At 36.2% G+C, this 15,294-nt stretch overlaps 1 protein-coding gene across 2 annotated transcripts; it reads left to right on the forward strand.

Annotated features, from left to right (window-relative positions):
* Positions 1-608: 608 nt before the first annotated feature.
* On the forward strand, positions 609-15,246 carry LOC134665997 (fas-associated death domain protein). 2 transcript variants are annotated; one of them, XM_063523065.1, is made up of 3 exons: positions 609-1,125; positions 6,418-6,795; positions 6,997-7,940. In XM_063523065.1, exons 1-3 carry the CDS (start codon positions 771-773, stop codon positions 7,590-7,592), a joined length of 1,329 nt encoding a protein of 442 aa, XP_063379135.1. In that variant the 5' UTR covers positions 609-770; the 3' UTR covers positions 7,593-7,940. The 2 variants fall into 2 exon arrangements, with proteins under 2 accessions (XP_063379135.1, XP_063379136.1); XM_063523066.1 differs by lacking the exons at positions 6,418-6,795; positions 6,997-7,940 and adding an exon at positions 13,942-15,246.
* The last annotated feature ends 48 nt before the right edge of the window (positions 15,247-15,294 follow it).

A 15,294-nucleotide genomic window follows, 5' to 3' on the forward strand; every position in this document is an offset into this window, starting at 1 on the left:
AAAATAAAAATGGGGGTCTAAAAAAAATGAACAATCCTAATTCTATGCCTATGCGATGCTAGTGCAGTGCGATGACGACACTGCTCTATGACGTCACCATTTGGGAAGCCCCTTGTCTCTTTACGTTCCGTTACTAATAATAATACTTGTGCCCTGCTATCCAAACTTGTCTTCTAGCATCACGTTCTTGACTTACTATAATTATCATATACATAGTTATTAACGTTATTAGGTATTGTAGGATAATGTGGTACATAGTAACTTTTTATTTCAGTATCTGAGTTTACTTTAATGGCTTGTAGCATACTGGTTGTTCCTAAACACACGACATGTTCCTAAAGAACATCATAGAAGGAAAAATAGAGGGAAAGAGAGGAAGAGGAAGACCAAGAATCAATTACTTTAACCAAATAAAAGAAAAGGTCCAGGTCGTGTCATATCAGAAGGTCAAGGAGTTGGCAGAGGATCGGACGAGTTGGAGATTGCTCCACCGACAAGAGCACAGCTCTTAAATATAAAGAAGAAAAAAAAAGAAGCATACTGGTCATTTGAGAAATGGAACGTAAAGCATTTTTTTTGACATTGACATTCATTAGTACTTGCTTGACTTGACTAAAATAAGTTGCTAATTAATTTCTTCAGTAATCTTTCTACGATCTTAGGCTTTTTTTATAATTTGTTTCGCATTTGAGGACACTTGGTTGGACGAAGAAAATTATTGAGTAAAATGTATAAAAGCAACGCCAAAAGGAAGCATCTCTGAAATAAAGATGGTGCGTGTCGAAATTCAACCATTCCACGCTTCTCTTCGAACAATGGCAACAACTTATTCAAAGCTAAAGGAATTAATTACTCTAAGGGTCAGTATGAGTGATATGCACAGCCAAATACTACATGCGATGAAAGGTTTATACCAAAACGATATCAACTCTGCCAGGAGATACGAGCAAATAACTACGATTGGACAGCTTTTAAAGGTTTTGGAACTTAGAGATGTATTATCTGAAGAAAATATTTTGCCATTACAAGTGCTGGCTCAGAGACTTCCAGATAATATGGAGGTAATGAATAGCATCACTTGTTATGAACCAAATCCTGGACTGAAACAAAACATAAATCAATATGGTAAGTTTTGCTCCATTTTTATTTAGTAAAGTTGAGAGAGAAATTAACTAAGACATAACATTATAAGTCTAGTATTTCAAAGCTTTAAAACCTAGAGAAAGTAAAGTCAAAATACTTAATGCTCAGGATAAGTAGGACAGAAAAGCAAACAAGCATGTCAATTCCATTTACTGCACATATTTTTAGTAAATTGAGGGAAAGAGTGTCAGTTAAAAGAGTGTCCACTTTATTTATGATTATGTTTGTCTATTTGTTTTGTTTTATTTTATTTTAATTATGTTTTTAAACAAAATGTCTAAAAATACAAGGGGATAGTGGACAACGGCTTCTGTATAAAAAAACATTTCTCCCATTTTACTCTCCAAATTTTGACATTATAAAAAAAAATAGCCTGCCATAGAAAAGGGACCAGCCAAAATGTATGGGACAACCAAATTTTTTATCGCAATTTCAGAATTGATCCCACAGTAAAAGTTGAGTATGACGATCTACTATATGTATCAAATCATCTAAAATTGAGAGAAAAATGGGGACTACCTATGTTTGTTTGTGCAGTCTTCCACATTCCCCTTGACACCATCACTCTGGCATCAAATCTATTCAACCCAATGCATGTATGGTTGTACTAATTGCCATAGCGAATGTGTTAAAGTCAGGGACCGTATAACCGGTTTTATTAAATACCTGTATATAAACTGTCAAACGAATACCGGTTAAAATGTTATACCTATATTCGAATTAGAGGTATTGCTGTCATTCCGTTTTTGTCTTTATCGCTAAACTACACTAATTGACATAATGAAATACCGGTATTCATTAATACCTCAATAATAACAGGTATTCAGTATACCGGTAATGGTTATCGTATTTAATACCGGTATTCATTGCACTTGATCAAAGAGTAACCAAAAACTTTGCGACAAGAGGTTAAAGTTTTTGTTAAGTCCTCATGCTAATATTGATCGCTGTACAAGCGAAATATTTCATATGTAATTTAATCATGAGCGTAGCAAGTGGTTCGAAATTGCGACCGTTTCAAAGCACGAGGTTAATGAATGAATTAATGAAAAGAATTAACCCCAGAAAACATTTCCATATGAAATATGAGCGCCGCGCCGGCGCGCCGCCGCCGCCATCAAAATTTTCGCGCCGCCGCCGCCGCCAAAATTTTCGCGTCGCCGCTGCCGACACTGCGCTATCGCCGTGGCATCGGCGTGACCTTGTTAGATACTAGAGTCTGTCTAAGCTAACTTTGCACCGATTTGAACAGAACAAAGTGAGGGAGTGTTATTATAATATAAACGTCATATTTTCATAGAAATTTGACATTAACGATGATATTTACACACGTTGCGTTGCAAATGCTATGCAGATTAGTTTGATCGGGAATTTATTGCTTTTATATAAGGTGCTAACAAATTAGGTACCGATATTTTAAGAGATGGTACTTTATTATATAAAAACAATTAACTTTAAATAGAAATCAAGAAAACTTTTCATATCATATTTTTGTTTTATTTACCGAACAAAAAAATAAATTAAAATTATATTAAAAAAATTAATTAAAAATAATCATTACGTGCATTTAACCACATAAAGAAAAAATACATAGAGTGCTCATGCTCACTCCATACATCAGTTTTGGTACCAAAAATACTATTCTTTTCGTAGTCAACATCTAGTATCGAGTAACGGAATTATCAGTACTGCTATTTGACAATAGATGTTGCACCGACCGAAATGTCTAATGCTCAACAACTTTCAGCGAATATTAAACAAGGATTAACTGGAACTTATTTTCAACTCCTTCTGCTTTAATATTAGTTGTAAATAGTTGTTCAATACAATTTTCGTGAGTCGCGAGATTTGAGACATCTAGTATCAAGTAGCGGCAGATAATTCCGCTACTCGATGCTAAATGTCAACTACGAAAATAATAGTCTTTTTGCTCCAAAACTGATGTACGGAGTGAGCACTCTATGCTTATTATATTTGTCTATGATTTAACTGACAAGATGTTTAACACTTTCTGTTTTGTCAACAATTGTTTGTGTTAAATGTCATTATAATCAACGTGTCATTTCATTTATCAACGTGAAGTGGCCAGTTAAAAAGAGGTCTCATTTAATTATCTCATTAACAGGGTATTTTTACGTAGCAAATTTGTTTTCCAATTTTCTCAAAAAAACATAAAACCTAAATGTTTCATACTTTAATATATTCCAGGAGTCGAGTATTATCAGCTGTAAAAATATTGGTAGCTAATTTGTTAGCACCTTATATTAAGTTCGGATATATACATTTTTTGGCTAATATATATTAGACTGCATGCTTTCTCTTGTCTATGCTTAAGCTAAACATGTGGCAGTAGTTAGCGATTCGGTGGCCAGGCAATGTCAATGAATAAGAAATAGGTGATATGGAGTCTAACCTAATACGTCTATTTCAGAATATATCCTCAACAATTGTATGTAAAGGTATGAGCACGATAGTTGAAGTCACGCACACAACAACAAAATCATGTAATGACAGTGAGATTTTGAAATTAATATTCTTTTTAGGGTTCCGTATTTCGTACCAATATCAAGTTGATATCAACTGTAAAAAAGTTTCTTGAAGGTTTTTTTTATAGGCTTTTAATATCGTACGTTTAAGTCGCATTCACTCATTGATTCATTCATACTATTTTTGCGATTAGTAGGTACTCTGTGCGAGCAGTGTGTGTAATCATTCACCTCTCCTGGCGATACGTACATAACCCTAAATAACTATTATATTTGACTATAGCTACCCGCACTGACTTCGCACGGATAACACAAAACCTTAACAAATTGTACACCTAAACTAAAGCTGCCTCAAAAATCTTTCTATTGATAGCTGAAATCCGCATGAAAATCAGTTGAGTAGGTTTTGAGTTCATCGTGAACATACATTCATATAGTTACAGACAGACGCGGCGGGGGACTTTGTTTTATAAGGTGTAGTGAATTAGTGATAGATTCAATTAACAGTAACCTCACAATATAAAGATGTTCATTGTGCTGCTTATCTACAGTTCATGGCATGAAAAACTTTTTTCCTACCATAATTCAATAAATAATCCTTGAAATTAAAAGGTTTAAATTCTCTTCGCATAAACCAAGTTTTCAAGGCTACGCCGCCGATTCGCCGCCACCGCCAACCAATTTTGACCGGCGAACCGTCGCCGGCTAAATGCCTATAGGGCGGCGCTAGACGTGCGCGCCGGTCGAAAATAATTGGGCAACGGCGCGCCACCAAAAAATCCACGGCGGCGGCGTGGAATTTTTCAACTTTTCAATATTAAGACGTATAATGAAAAGTCATGCTTAACCCTTAAATCGACAAGGGAAAAAAATATCTTAAAAACTGTGTTAGTATATTTTTTGGTGTTATTATCTTATTAGGTATGTGGTTGTTTATTGTAGAAAAATCATGAAAAAAATCTATTTATAATAGTTTCGAAAAAAACATAGGTATGACAAATATGTTGGATGTTGCCAGGTTCGGTGTAAATAAAAAGATACGCCGCATAATGAAAAGACGTCTAGTATTTTGGACGTTGCCGAATATACAGTACTTTATATGCATAAGGTTTTTTTTTGTCAATATCATGTTTTTTTTTTTATTAATATAGAATAATTGAATTTTAATTATAAATACACTTACTGATAATGTCAACGTATGAACTAAAGTAAAACCTATTATTTTTATATTTTTCCAAAAAGTTTATAGCTCGTAGGTGGTAAAATTTTACCAGTCATTGGCGTCATTTTATTAACATTAAATCAAACTTAGCGGGGTATCGTAGGATGCAGCAACATCTGAACAATGGTATACAATAATGCATGTAATTTTATCAATATTTTCGTAAGAAATTTCTTAAATGAAATCGGGTCTGTCTCTTGATGTCTTGATGAACGCACAGGAAAAAAAATCCGTAATAATATTTTTATCTATTTGGTTCATTACGTTGTAATACTACAAATAATGACTTAGTATGGTGTTGGTGCGACATAAAATAGTAGAAATTCAATTATATAACCAGAAAAATTCCGTAAGTACGTAATTATTGCCATTTTAAGTAAGTATTTTACGTCAAAAATGTGAGATTTACGTAGGAAGTGGCGCCCGCAATAATTTTAACTATTTCTTATCGGACTATAACCTATTACATATTTTAACGCTGCATAATACTGTCTTATAAAAAAATATTCGGCGCGAATTTTAAACTACCGGCGGCGGCGGCGGCGCGCGGACTCCTTATGGCGGCGGCGCGCATGTCTAATCGGCGCTCATATCTTTGAGATTATAAACTACATACATAGTAAAATACAATTAAATCAACAATAAAAAAACAATTCAAAGAATCAAATGAACGCTATTATATATCCATCAAAATCATCACCTAACAGCTAATTTCATCAGCAACATGAAAACGGGCATTCTAAGATCCGAATCTTAAGTATTTACAACTTTACAAGCGGGCCGGACAACGTCCTTGACGAGTAGCGAAGGAACGAATCGTGGTACTACTACAACCGGTATTGGGACTTACTTATTACCGGTAATAGCTTTAGGAGTAAACTATCAAATAGTGGTATTTGTTGTCAATTGGCTAAACCGATAACACTATTGAATACCGGTATTCGAATACCTCTATTCGGAGCTTAAGTGATATAAATACCCAAATTCAAATTACACCGGTTATACCTCAATAATAACCTGTAGTCAGAATACCGGTAACGGTCCCTGGTTAAAGTGACATTTGTTGATTTACACTTTATGTTATTTTTTCATTGTTTCAACTTTAGACTTCGACAGTTACTTTCACTTGATTCTCGATTGTTTTGACAAACATTAAAACTTTACTTTTGTTCATTTTGTGTAGTTATGTTGTACACAATGGGCACAGTTTAGGAAGTAAATAAAAAATAAATGCCAATTCTCATGTCAGCAATAGGATTTAAAACAGTTATGATCAGTGTAGTAGTTCAAGAAATTTGCAATAAGTGGCTGACTTTTACAATTAGGGTAAGTATCTGTTGTAAATTCTGTATTAATTTGGCCTGTTTGTATGTTTTTCTGTTCAAAACTTACAAGCCATTTTAGATTAGCTATATAGGGATGAGCTAAAATAATTATCCATGCTTGTTCCATTTGCCCTGTCTAATTATGAAGGCAGAAGATTGCCATTGGTACTGTACAAAAATAAATATTGCTTGTATGAACAAAATATTGCTCAACTAAAATTAATGGTTTACTTTATTTCAGGAACCAATCTAGAACAACAAAATGGTAGACTAATGACTTTTAAGTCTTTAGTTGAAGATTGCGTTTCATTGACATGCAACTTATTGTACAAAAATGGCATACACTCGAAAAAGCAATGTGATGTCAAAATAAAAGAAAGAACGGCATGGAGACTCGCTAACAGTGAATCATTTTCAAAACTAAAAGAAAGTGCTATGGTTGTGACCCTGAGCAAACTCCTGATGATCTTGATCCTGCAGCAAATAGTGACATCTATTGAGGACGTCCAACTTTTTCTCGTTGCATTAATCTGTGTCGCTGCAGTCTTCTTCCGATCAGCCCTGAACTCTCTCATTGAAGATCATCAACATTATCAAATTATAGATGGCAAAATTACTGGTAAGTTTTAACCGTACACATTTTGCTAAACTTTAAATAATTACATATATACTAGTACTAGAGCACTTGACCTAGTTTTTACACTTATGTTTTTATCGTGGATTTTTATTTAAGTAAGCTATTATCATTGAACTTTCAACGCAGCAGAGATCAACATTATGTAACATGGTATCTCATTTAAACTTTTTATTGTTGTTTCAGACGGTGTTATATCACTATATGGCCATAATCTCTCGTTGATATACCATCCATATTATCTTATGAGAGCTATACGAAAAAAATACTTGACAAAAAAGGATGATGGCAAGACTCGCAAATGGAGGGTCGGTATAGATGCATGCAAAACTGTCTCGTTCTTCGATAAGCTCTTGGATTCCCGTTGGCTAGGGATTGGAACAAGGAAGAAAAACTTGACAAGAATTGTCACGAAAACCTCGCGACATCGGGCCTTCTCGAGATATGGCATGAGAAAGCAGAAAATGAATAAATTTGTCCATCAAAATGGACAACAGACCGAGACATATGTGCATAGATTCAAAAAATTGCAGGGATTATGGCAATTTCTGAAGTCAAATAACTTAATAAAGTGCATTGACTATTTCTACTCGGACCCAATAGAAAACTTTTTTAGTCAGATGCACGACGATAATTTTCGAAACAATGAAGCAAAGGCCTTTGACATAGTTGTGAAAAAACTAAAAAAATATGTATCTAAACGAATACAACTCTTGTTTATCCTATTCATCATAAATATAGTTTTGTTTGTAACATTAATCTTAGTATTAATAATACATTAAGCTAAGGGATGGCTAAGGGTACATTTCGGATTTTGATGATGCATTAGGTATAGTAAATTACCTACCAGTTAAAACAAAAAAAAAGTTTATTCATTTTAAGCATTCGTTTACATTGTACAAAGTTGGTACCTCTTTTTAAGTATCAAACACCTGGTTTCTTACAATATTAAATATAATAAAAAATAATAAAATTAACGTCTCAATGAAATAACAAATCTAGAACAGTTATTTTAAACTTAAATTAAAAAGAGACTGAACTGTCCGTGTGTATGAGTGTGTGTGTGTGTGTGTGTGTGTGTGTGTGTGTGTGTGTGTGTGTGTGTGTGTGTGTGTGTGTGTGTGTATGTGTGTGTGTGAGTTTAGATTTCAATAATATTATGAGAAACAAGGAAGTCAATTTACAGTAAACTTTTTTTTACTTAGTAAACTTTTCTGAAAGTGATTTTAAATTACTAGATACGTTGTTTTTTGCGACGTTTGCTATTGTCAAATATCCTGTATTCCAAACGCTCGTAGAGTCAGACATGTACAATAAAAATAAATATCCTTTTTTTTAATATTTGCATTTTATTTTTCCTTTTCCTCCTCATCTTAGCGTTATCCCGGTTGCCACAAAGCCCGAGTTCTATTTTAGCAAGCTAATCCCAAAAATTTTGCCGCGGGCACTATCCTCGTAAAGCCCAATGTGCAATTATTGCTCTGTTTCAATCTAATTCGAACCTTTCGAAAACTACATAAGATACCATTTCGTTTGTTTCATTGTATTCTATAACAACCGAAAGTCACCCTAATCTACTATACTACAAGGTTCAAATTAAAAATAGGGATACCTATATTTTTAAGTATCCCTAAGTATGGTGGGGGCCTTACGAGGCTATTGATGTTGCGAAAGCGACTGTGCCATGACTTTCCAACCCAGAGGGCAAACATAGGTCTTGTTGGGGTTACTGCGGCGTCCTCACGATGTTATCCTATGGTTATCATTCAGTGAAAAGCAACTAGTAATTCAAAAGCTATAAATATCGAATTATATGACATATCCATCGATTTAAATACAATACCTGTCGAAGTCTAAAGTCCATGGGATACCTAATAAATTCCACCCATACCCGGTTAAACGAATCGATACCTCATTCGCCGATATCGGTTCAGTAGCTTTGACGCTACAGTGGAACACGCGACACAAAAATATACATATAAGGGAGGTATTCCACCTGTCCAATTTCTTGGTCCAGTAAGTATTTGCGTCTCACATTTTGCTTAATGAGAGAGTGAGCCGCAATGCACATTGGACAAGTGGAAAACCACCCTAATCAGTCGCTTGATATTTTTCAGTGACCTGTGGCCCGTTTATCAAAAGCTTATAACTTGTAATACAAGTGGAAGTCCCTTTTTCACAGCTTTTGTTAGAAAGGGACTTCCACTTGTATTACAAGTTACAAGCTTTTGATAAACAGGGCACTGCCCGCAAGTGAGTGGATAATAATATTTTAACTAGTAATATTTTATGTAGGTAGGTATAGTGCCGATTATGAGTTAAGGTTGGTTAAGGTATGTCAGGTTAAGGGCCACCACACGCTAGCGTTTTTTGAGCGTCGGCGTCTAGTCAGCGCTATGAAAAATGGCATCCCTGCGCAGTTGCACCAACGTTGCGTCGAGCAGCAGCCATAGTGTTGACTACATAATTAAATATTCCTACACGGTGTAACATGAGGAAACCGAAAATTTTTTTCACCTCAGCAGCTCGAACTTTACTTCTTAACTACTTTGCTTCTTAAAAACAGTGAGCAAAATGCGATTTTGCTCACTGAGTCATTTTGTCTCACTCAGTTAGCAAAATCGCATTTTGCTCACTTAGTGAGACAGTATGAGTGAGCAAAATCGCATTTTGCTCACTGAGTGAGACAAAATGTCATTCAAGTGACTTTTATAGTCAAATGTCATTTCAACATGTGGGGTCTAATACAAGTTCGATATACTTGGGTTCTATTATCTCTGTCCCTCTAGGTATGTTCTCACTGCTTAGGGTGAAAAATTTTGTGTACTACACGAGATCAAAGTTATTTACATCTCGTGCGCTTTTGAATCCCTTACTACGCTCAAGATTCTAAATTAGATTCACTCGCTACGCTCGTGAATCTATTATAGAATCTTTCGCTTGCACGGGACTCAAAATAAGCACTCGAAGAAATATCAAACTTTGATCTCTTGTTGTACAAATAACTATAACCACGCATTTCTGAGGTCAAAAGAAGTAAAAAATGTAATATGAGTTTAGGTCAATATCGCCAAAAAAAAAATTGGCAGACGCCGACGCTTGGGAGACGCTAGTGTGGGGTGTCCCGAAGTGCGGATAATTTAGTAATCTATAGATAAAACTATAAGCGTTATATTGATTGAAAGTATTGAAACCCAACACACGCCTTCCAACACCAATTCTTGGCCTCCATATCACACTTAGCGCCACTTCATACATTGCAGCAACAGGTTATACGAAATTTTCAAATATCGAATTCTTATCTAATGTTTCCTTTAAGTATATAAAATAAAATCTTGTAATGTAAGTTAAAGACCACACATCAAATGACATGCCCAGTAAAATTTGTTTTACTTTTTAACCTTTTGGCCGCCGGACCTAGTCCGCAAAGACGCTCACTCACACGCCAGAGCAAATTTTAAGTAAACAACTAATAAAAAGTTTAGGGATTGCAAATAGTGATATCGATATTTACAATATTATGGTAAAAATCTTTTTAATTTAGCTTTGTTCTTATCCTGTTTTAATTTCATTCCAAATTGCCAAAATTAAACATATGTTTTACACCCGAAAATGTTTAAAATATAGGGATTTAACATAAAAAACAACCACTAAACAATGTCGATTCAAGACGTGATATCGCCGCACTAGGCTGTACGAGAAGTCTTTTATACAAGACAACGGCGCCCATGGACTGCCCGCAATGCAGACCGACAAGGACTGTTTCCGCGCGGATCAAGTAATAATAGTCTCTAGGTCAACGGCGTAAGCGCTTGTCGGTACGTAAACTTTATTGGCGTAACGTTAAAGCTGCGCATCATGTGTCGATAAAGTCAATATACCGGAACTGTTTTAGTGAAAATTACACGTGGGTTGAATTTTTAATGAGTGAAGATATTATTCCGGAATTAGAATCTATCATTATAATTTCAGTTTGGTTTACATTAATCTATAGGTAAACTCTTATCAAAAAAACGTTCAACGACTTGTTACAAAAAAATTACACATTAACTTCAATGTTATAACAATAAAAGTAAAGTCTGATAAACAGGTATGTCCCTGTACCACACTTGTGCGAAGCGGTCGCTGCGGTGTATCCCTTCCCACTAAGCTATAAAATAACATCAATTATTTTTTTTATTTATCTCTTCTGCAATTAAATAGTCCACAATCTACAATGGCAAATTTACTTGTCTGACTCTACTTTATAGAGCTAAAGAAGCTACCTGAACTTTAAATATAGTTATGCCTATCTGACTTTCGTTCTACGTATTCTAGTAAGTAGTTACCTACTATTCGTTGAAAAAAATTGGCGATTAACAAGTGTTCAAATACTTAGATAAAATCATATTTCTGACTTTATATTTACTTTAAAAATTCCCATATCGAGTTAACATTCCCATCCCTAGCTGTCTTTTATACAAGACAACGGCGACGAGGAACATGAAAAATGTTGAAAATTGGAGCAATTTTTTTAAATGCCTTATTATAAAAGAAGGGATTTATATAGTGGCTTAAAAAGCAAATAAATGAAAAAACAAAGACCTTAAATATGAACACGAGTGTAAATGAAATTGCAATTTTTATTATTTTCACATTAACTCAGTGGTTGAATTTGTGTCTTGTATACAAGACGACGGCGCCAGCGTATCGTTCTATCGTTGTCTTCTATACCGGACAACGGCGGTCAAAGGGTTAACACAAGTTGTAGGGATGATGGTGTCCCGGAATCCAGGACAATTTCCACTTCGATAGCTAAAATTTTGGGAGCAAACGAAAAAGCTGGCCTTTTCAAACAGCATTTAATGACAACTCGTGTAAAAAACAAAAGGTAAAACAAAATAGGTACCATAAAACATAGACAAAATATATAAAAAGTAAATAACATATAAAACCTTATATCAGTCCTCGACAGATGGTATTAGCCATTATGATTGCGTTTCGGTTAGGTACCTACTAGGGTTAATAATATTTGTTCTTCATTAAGAGTGAGTAAAATTCAATTGTCTTTCGACACAGCCTCAGACTCAGACTCAACCACAGTATGGCGTTCCATGCACAGCGTACGCCGTATATCGTATTACGCATGGCGTGTGTCGCACGGCGTATGGTGTATTGCGTGTGGCATATGTCATATCGCCTACAGAGCATGGCGTGTGGCGTATTGGGTCTGGCGTATATCGTACGGCGTATGGAGATTTGCGTGTTGGGTAGGTATTTTGAATGATGTACGGTGTATAAAGACCCAACGTATTACATATGGGGTATTACGTTCGGCTTATGGCTTACCGTGTACGGCGACGTATTGCATGGCGCATGGTAAGATGTGATATGGTAATGCGACTGTGTGCTGTATTTAGTAGGGTTCCTGAAATCCGTGATACTCACCCGCCATAGTACATCTACGGGGAACTTGATTTTAGAAATCGGACAGCCTATACCCCTTGGCAACCACCCCGGTGTAAGGTACTAACGAGCCATAAGGCGTCGGGTTTCTATTGACTCGTTAACAATTTTGCCCATACCTTCCTTATTGTACAATGATGCTATCACTGCTTTAATAAAACATATAAATCATGTGTCCGTGTATCGTACTAATCCCGCAACCTCCGCAAAGCCGGCGCTTTCCCAGCCAAAAACAGAGTTTGCGTAGGTACCTCCTTATGCAAAGTACAGTAAGCCGCAGCGATAAGTGATCCCCCCCCCCCCAGCATTGAAATTTGCACTCTTTTTTTTTTTTTTTATTATGAATGGGCTTACTCATGGCCACAGACTAGCCGAGGCGTAGACGTGGCCTACGATGGAGCGAGCTCGCCCAGAAGGTACCTGTTCACTCTTGATTTGAAGGTTGCCGGGTTATAAGAACACGGAAATATAGACGCCGGCAAGGAATTCCATTCCTTGGCAGTGCGCATAAGGAAAGTAGAAGCAAAGCGCTTCGTGCGAATTGGTGGAATATCTACCAAGTAAGGATGGAAACCGGCCGTGCGTCTAAAAGTCCGATGGTAGAATGGGGACGGTGGAATAAGCTCGTGTAGCTCTTGGGCACACTCCCCGAAGTGCAACCTGTAGAATACCGACAGGATGGCGACTTTCCGCCGATGGGCCAAAGACTGAAGCTTAGCCGTTAGCTTCTTGTCGCCAATCATCCTCCTGGCTCAGCGCTCCACTGAGTCCAAAGCGGCGAGTTGGTATTTAGCTGAGCCATCCCACAGGTGGCTGCAATACTCCATACACGACCGGACTTGAGCTTTGTAAAGTGTTAGAAGCTGTCCAGGTGTGAAGTATCGCTTCACCTTATTTAGGACGCCCAGCTTTCTGGCCGCCAGCCAGCCAGCCCAGCCAGGCCAGCTGGCTGGCCAGGTTTCTGGCTTGGCTGGTTGATTCCATACAATACTGAAGGAAAAAATTAAATATACTGTGAAAGAAGCTTACCAACAGGTCGAAATTAGTCCGCACTTACCACAACATACCTTACCTACACAACCTCTAATACTTACCTACCTAAAGTAACTAAAGTAATGTGAAAACCTGACTTATATTTGTGTACAGTCAAAACCATTAGCTTAGCTTAGCATCCTTACATACATTTGTATCAAATGCTTATTATCACTTATGTACCTAGTCTTTTTATGTTGTTTATTCACCATAACAGAAACGAAACACGGGCATGAAATTTAGTCAAAAGTCAGTCAGTACCCATATTTTTGTTCTTAAAGCATTTAAATCTCAGTTTCATTGGTCGATAGGGCCCGCATGCGGGGTACGGTAGATTTCCATAACGCATGGCATGAGTTTTACTAGTATTAAACCGCCTGCGGGGAATCGTCAAATACTCCGGGGACCGGGGACCACATAACAGGGTGCCTAGCCAAGATGCCAATCGTTTACGCAACTGTCTCTGTTGCACTAATATGGAAGTTTGATAGAGAGAGACTATCGTATAATTAGCTACAGAGCGAACTATTGGCATCTTAGCTGGCAACATGTATAGTTATCGACTTATGAGTTTAATTTTATTAGTCGTTCTACCGAGTCGACCTTCAAACTGAGCCGTCAGGTTGTTGAAATCTCACTACTCATTAATTACAGCTGAAGAAGAGATACAACAGACTGTTCTGCCAAAACCGCCGCCGAAGGAAAACCAGGATAGTGCATTCTCAGACGGTCTATGTGAGAAGAAACGGGAGAGGATAACAGAAACCATCGTTGAAGAAATAGGCTCGTATTGGCGCAATCTGGCCAGATACCTAGGCATACAAGAGTGGAGAATAGATGAAATACAATGCAATGGTAAACCAATAGAGGAAAAGGCAGCAGAAATAATGGAGATGTATAAGAAAAGATCAGATCGTAAGAAATGGTTTTTTGATCTCTTAGAAGCATTGGAGAAATCCCGTAGAAGGGAATTGTGTAAAAAAATCAGAGATATTGCTACAATGAACATCTAGACGGGGCCCTATAACAAGACTCCATTGTCCGTCTGTCTCTCTGTCTGTGTCCAGGCTGTATCTCATGAACCGTAATAGCTAGTAACAGTTGCCGCTATAACAACAAATACTAAAAGTACGGAACCCTTCGGTGGGTGAGTCCTACTCGCACTTGTCCGGTTTTGTCTTTTTATTAAAAAACACATTATTTACTACTTCGCCTTGCGTCACACGTACAAAAAAACTTCATAGAATGGGTTTGGGTCTAATTTTAATTGTACATAGCCCAAACTACAAAAATGTAAAAAAAAAAATCACACATGAGAAAAGGTTCATGTAGGTAGTTTATGTTATTGCATAGCACTATAATATTTTTGTAGTTACTGATGTAGTGACTAATCCTTTCCTATTTCCTCAGTACTTATTGCACTGAGACTGACTGATGTAGCATGACCTGCATGACAAATACGAACGTTTCCGAGTAAATACGGAAAGAGAGGGTTATTCACTACATACATCTCACAAATAGACAATGTAAGCGTCATTCTAGATTCGTGGTACATCTGTACTTAGATTTATGGTAAACTTATATTCAAGTATGTATCTCAATATATCTAATAAGCATAATTAGTGAATTAGTGAAAGTAATGCTAAAATCGAGATGAATTATAATAATCTAATCTAGACGTAGGTAAGTAGTATTGGGCGTTCGTTAGATTTGACCTACCTATTATAAGAAGGGAGAAAGGTAGAATAAAAAGTATATTATTTAAAGATTTTTCTTTATTTATTAAAAAAACAACGAACTTATAGTTCATAAGGCACTTTTGCTATTAATAATACTTAACGTCTGTAAATATTTAACTTATATCATATGTGTATATAGGAATGTTTTACACTATAAAACGTTTTACACTTTTAAAAAACATGTATATTTTTCATAGCATAATAAATGAGATAAGTTACATTCGAGTTTGTTTCAATTTATCCAAATGACCAGAACCAAGGCACTTCA

Source organism: Cydia fagiglandana, chromosome 7 (genome assembly GCF_963556715.1).
Source record: "Cydia fagiglandana chromosome 7, ilCydFagi1.1, whole genome shotgun sequence".
Classification (NCBI taxonomy): domain Eukaryota; kingdom Metazoa; phylum Arthropoda; class Insecta; order Lepidoptera; family Tortricidae; genus Cydia; species Cydia fagiglandana.

Coding starts and splice junctions, on each gene's coding strand:
- LOC134665997 (XM_063523065.1), top strand. CDS start 771: ATGGTGCGTGTCGAAATTCAACCATTCCACGCTTCTCTTCGAACAATG. Junction 1,126..6,417: donor ACAAAACATAAATCAATATG/GTAAGTTTTGCT, acceptor ACTTTATTTCAG/GAACCAATCTAGAACAACAA. Junction 6,796..6,996: donor TATAGATGGCAAAATTACTG/GTAAGTTTTAAC, acceptor TTGTTGTTTCAG/ACGGTGTTATATCACTATAT.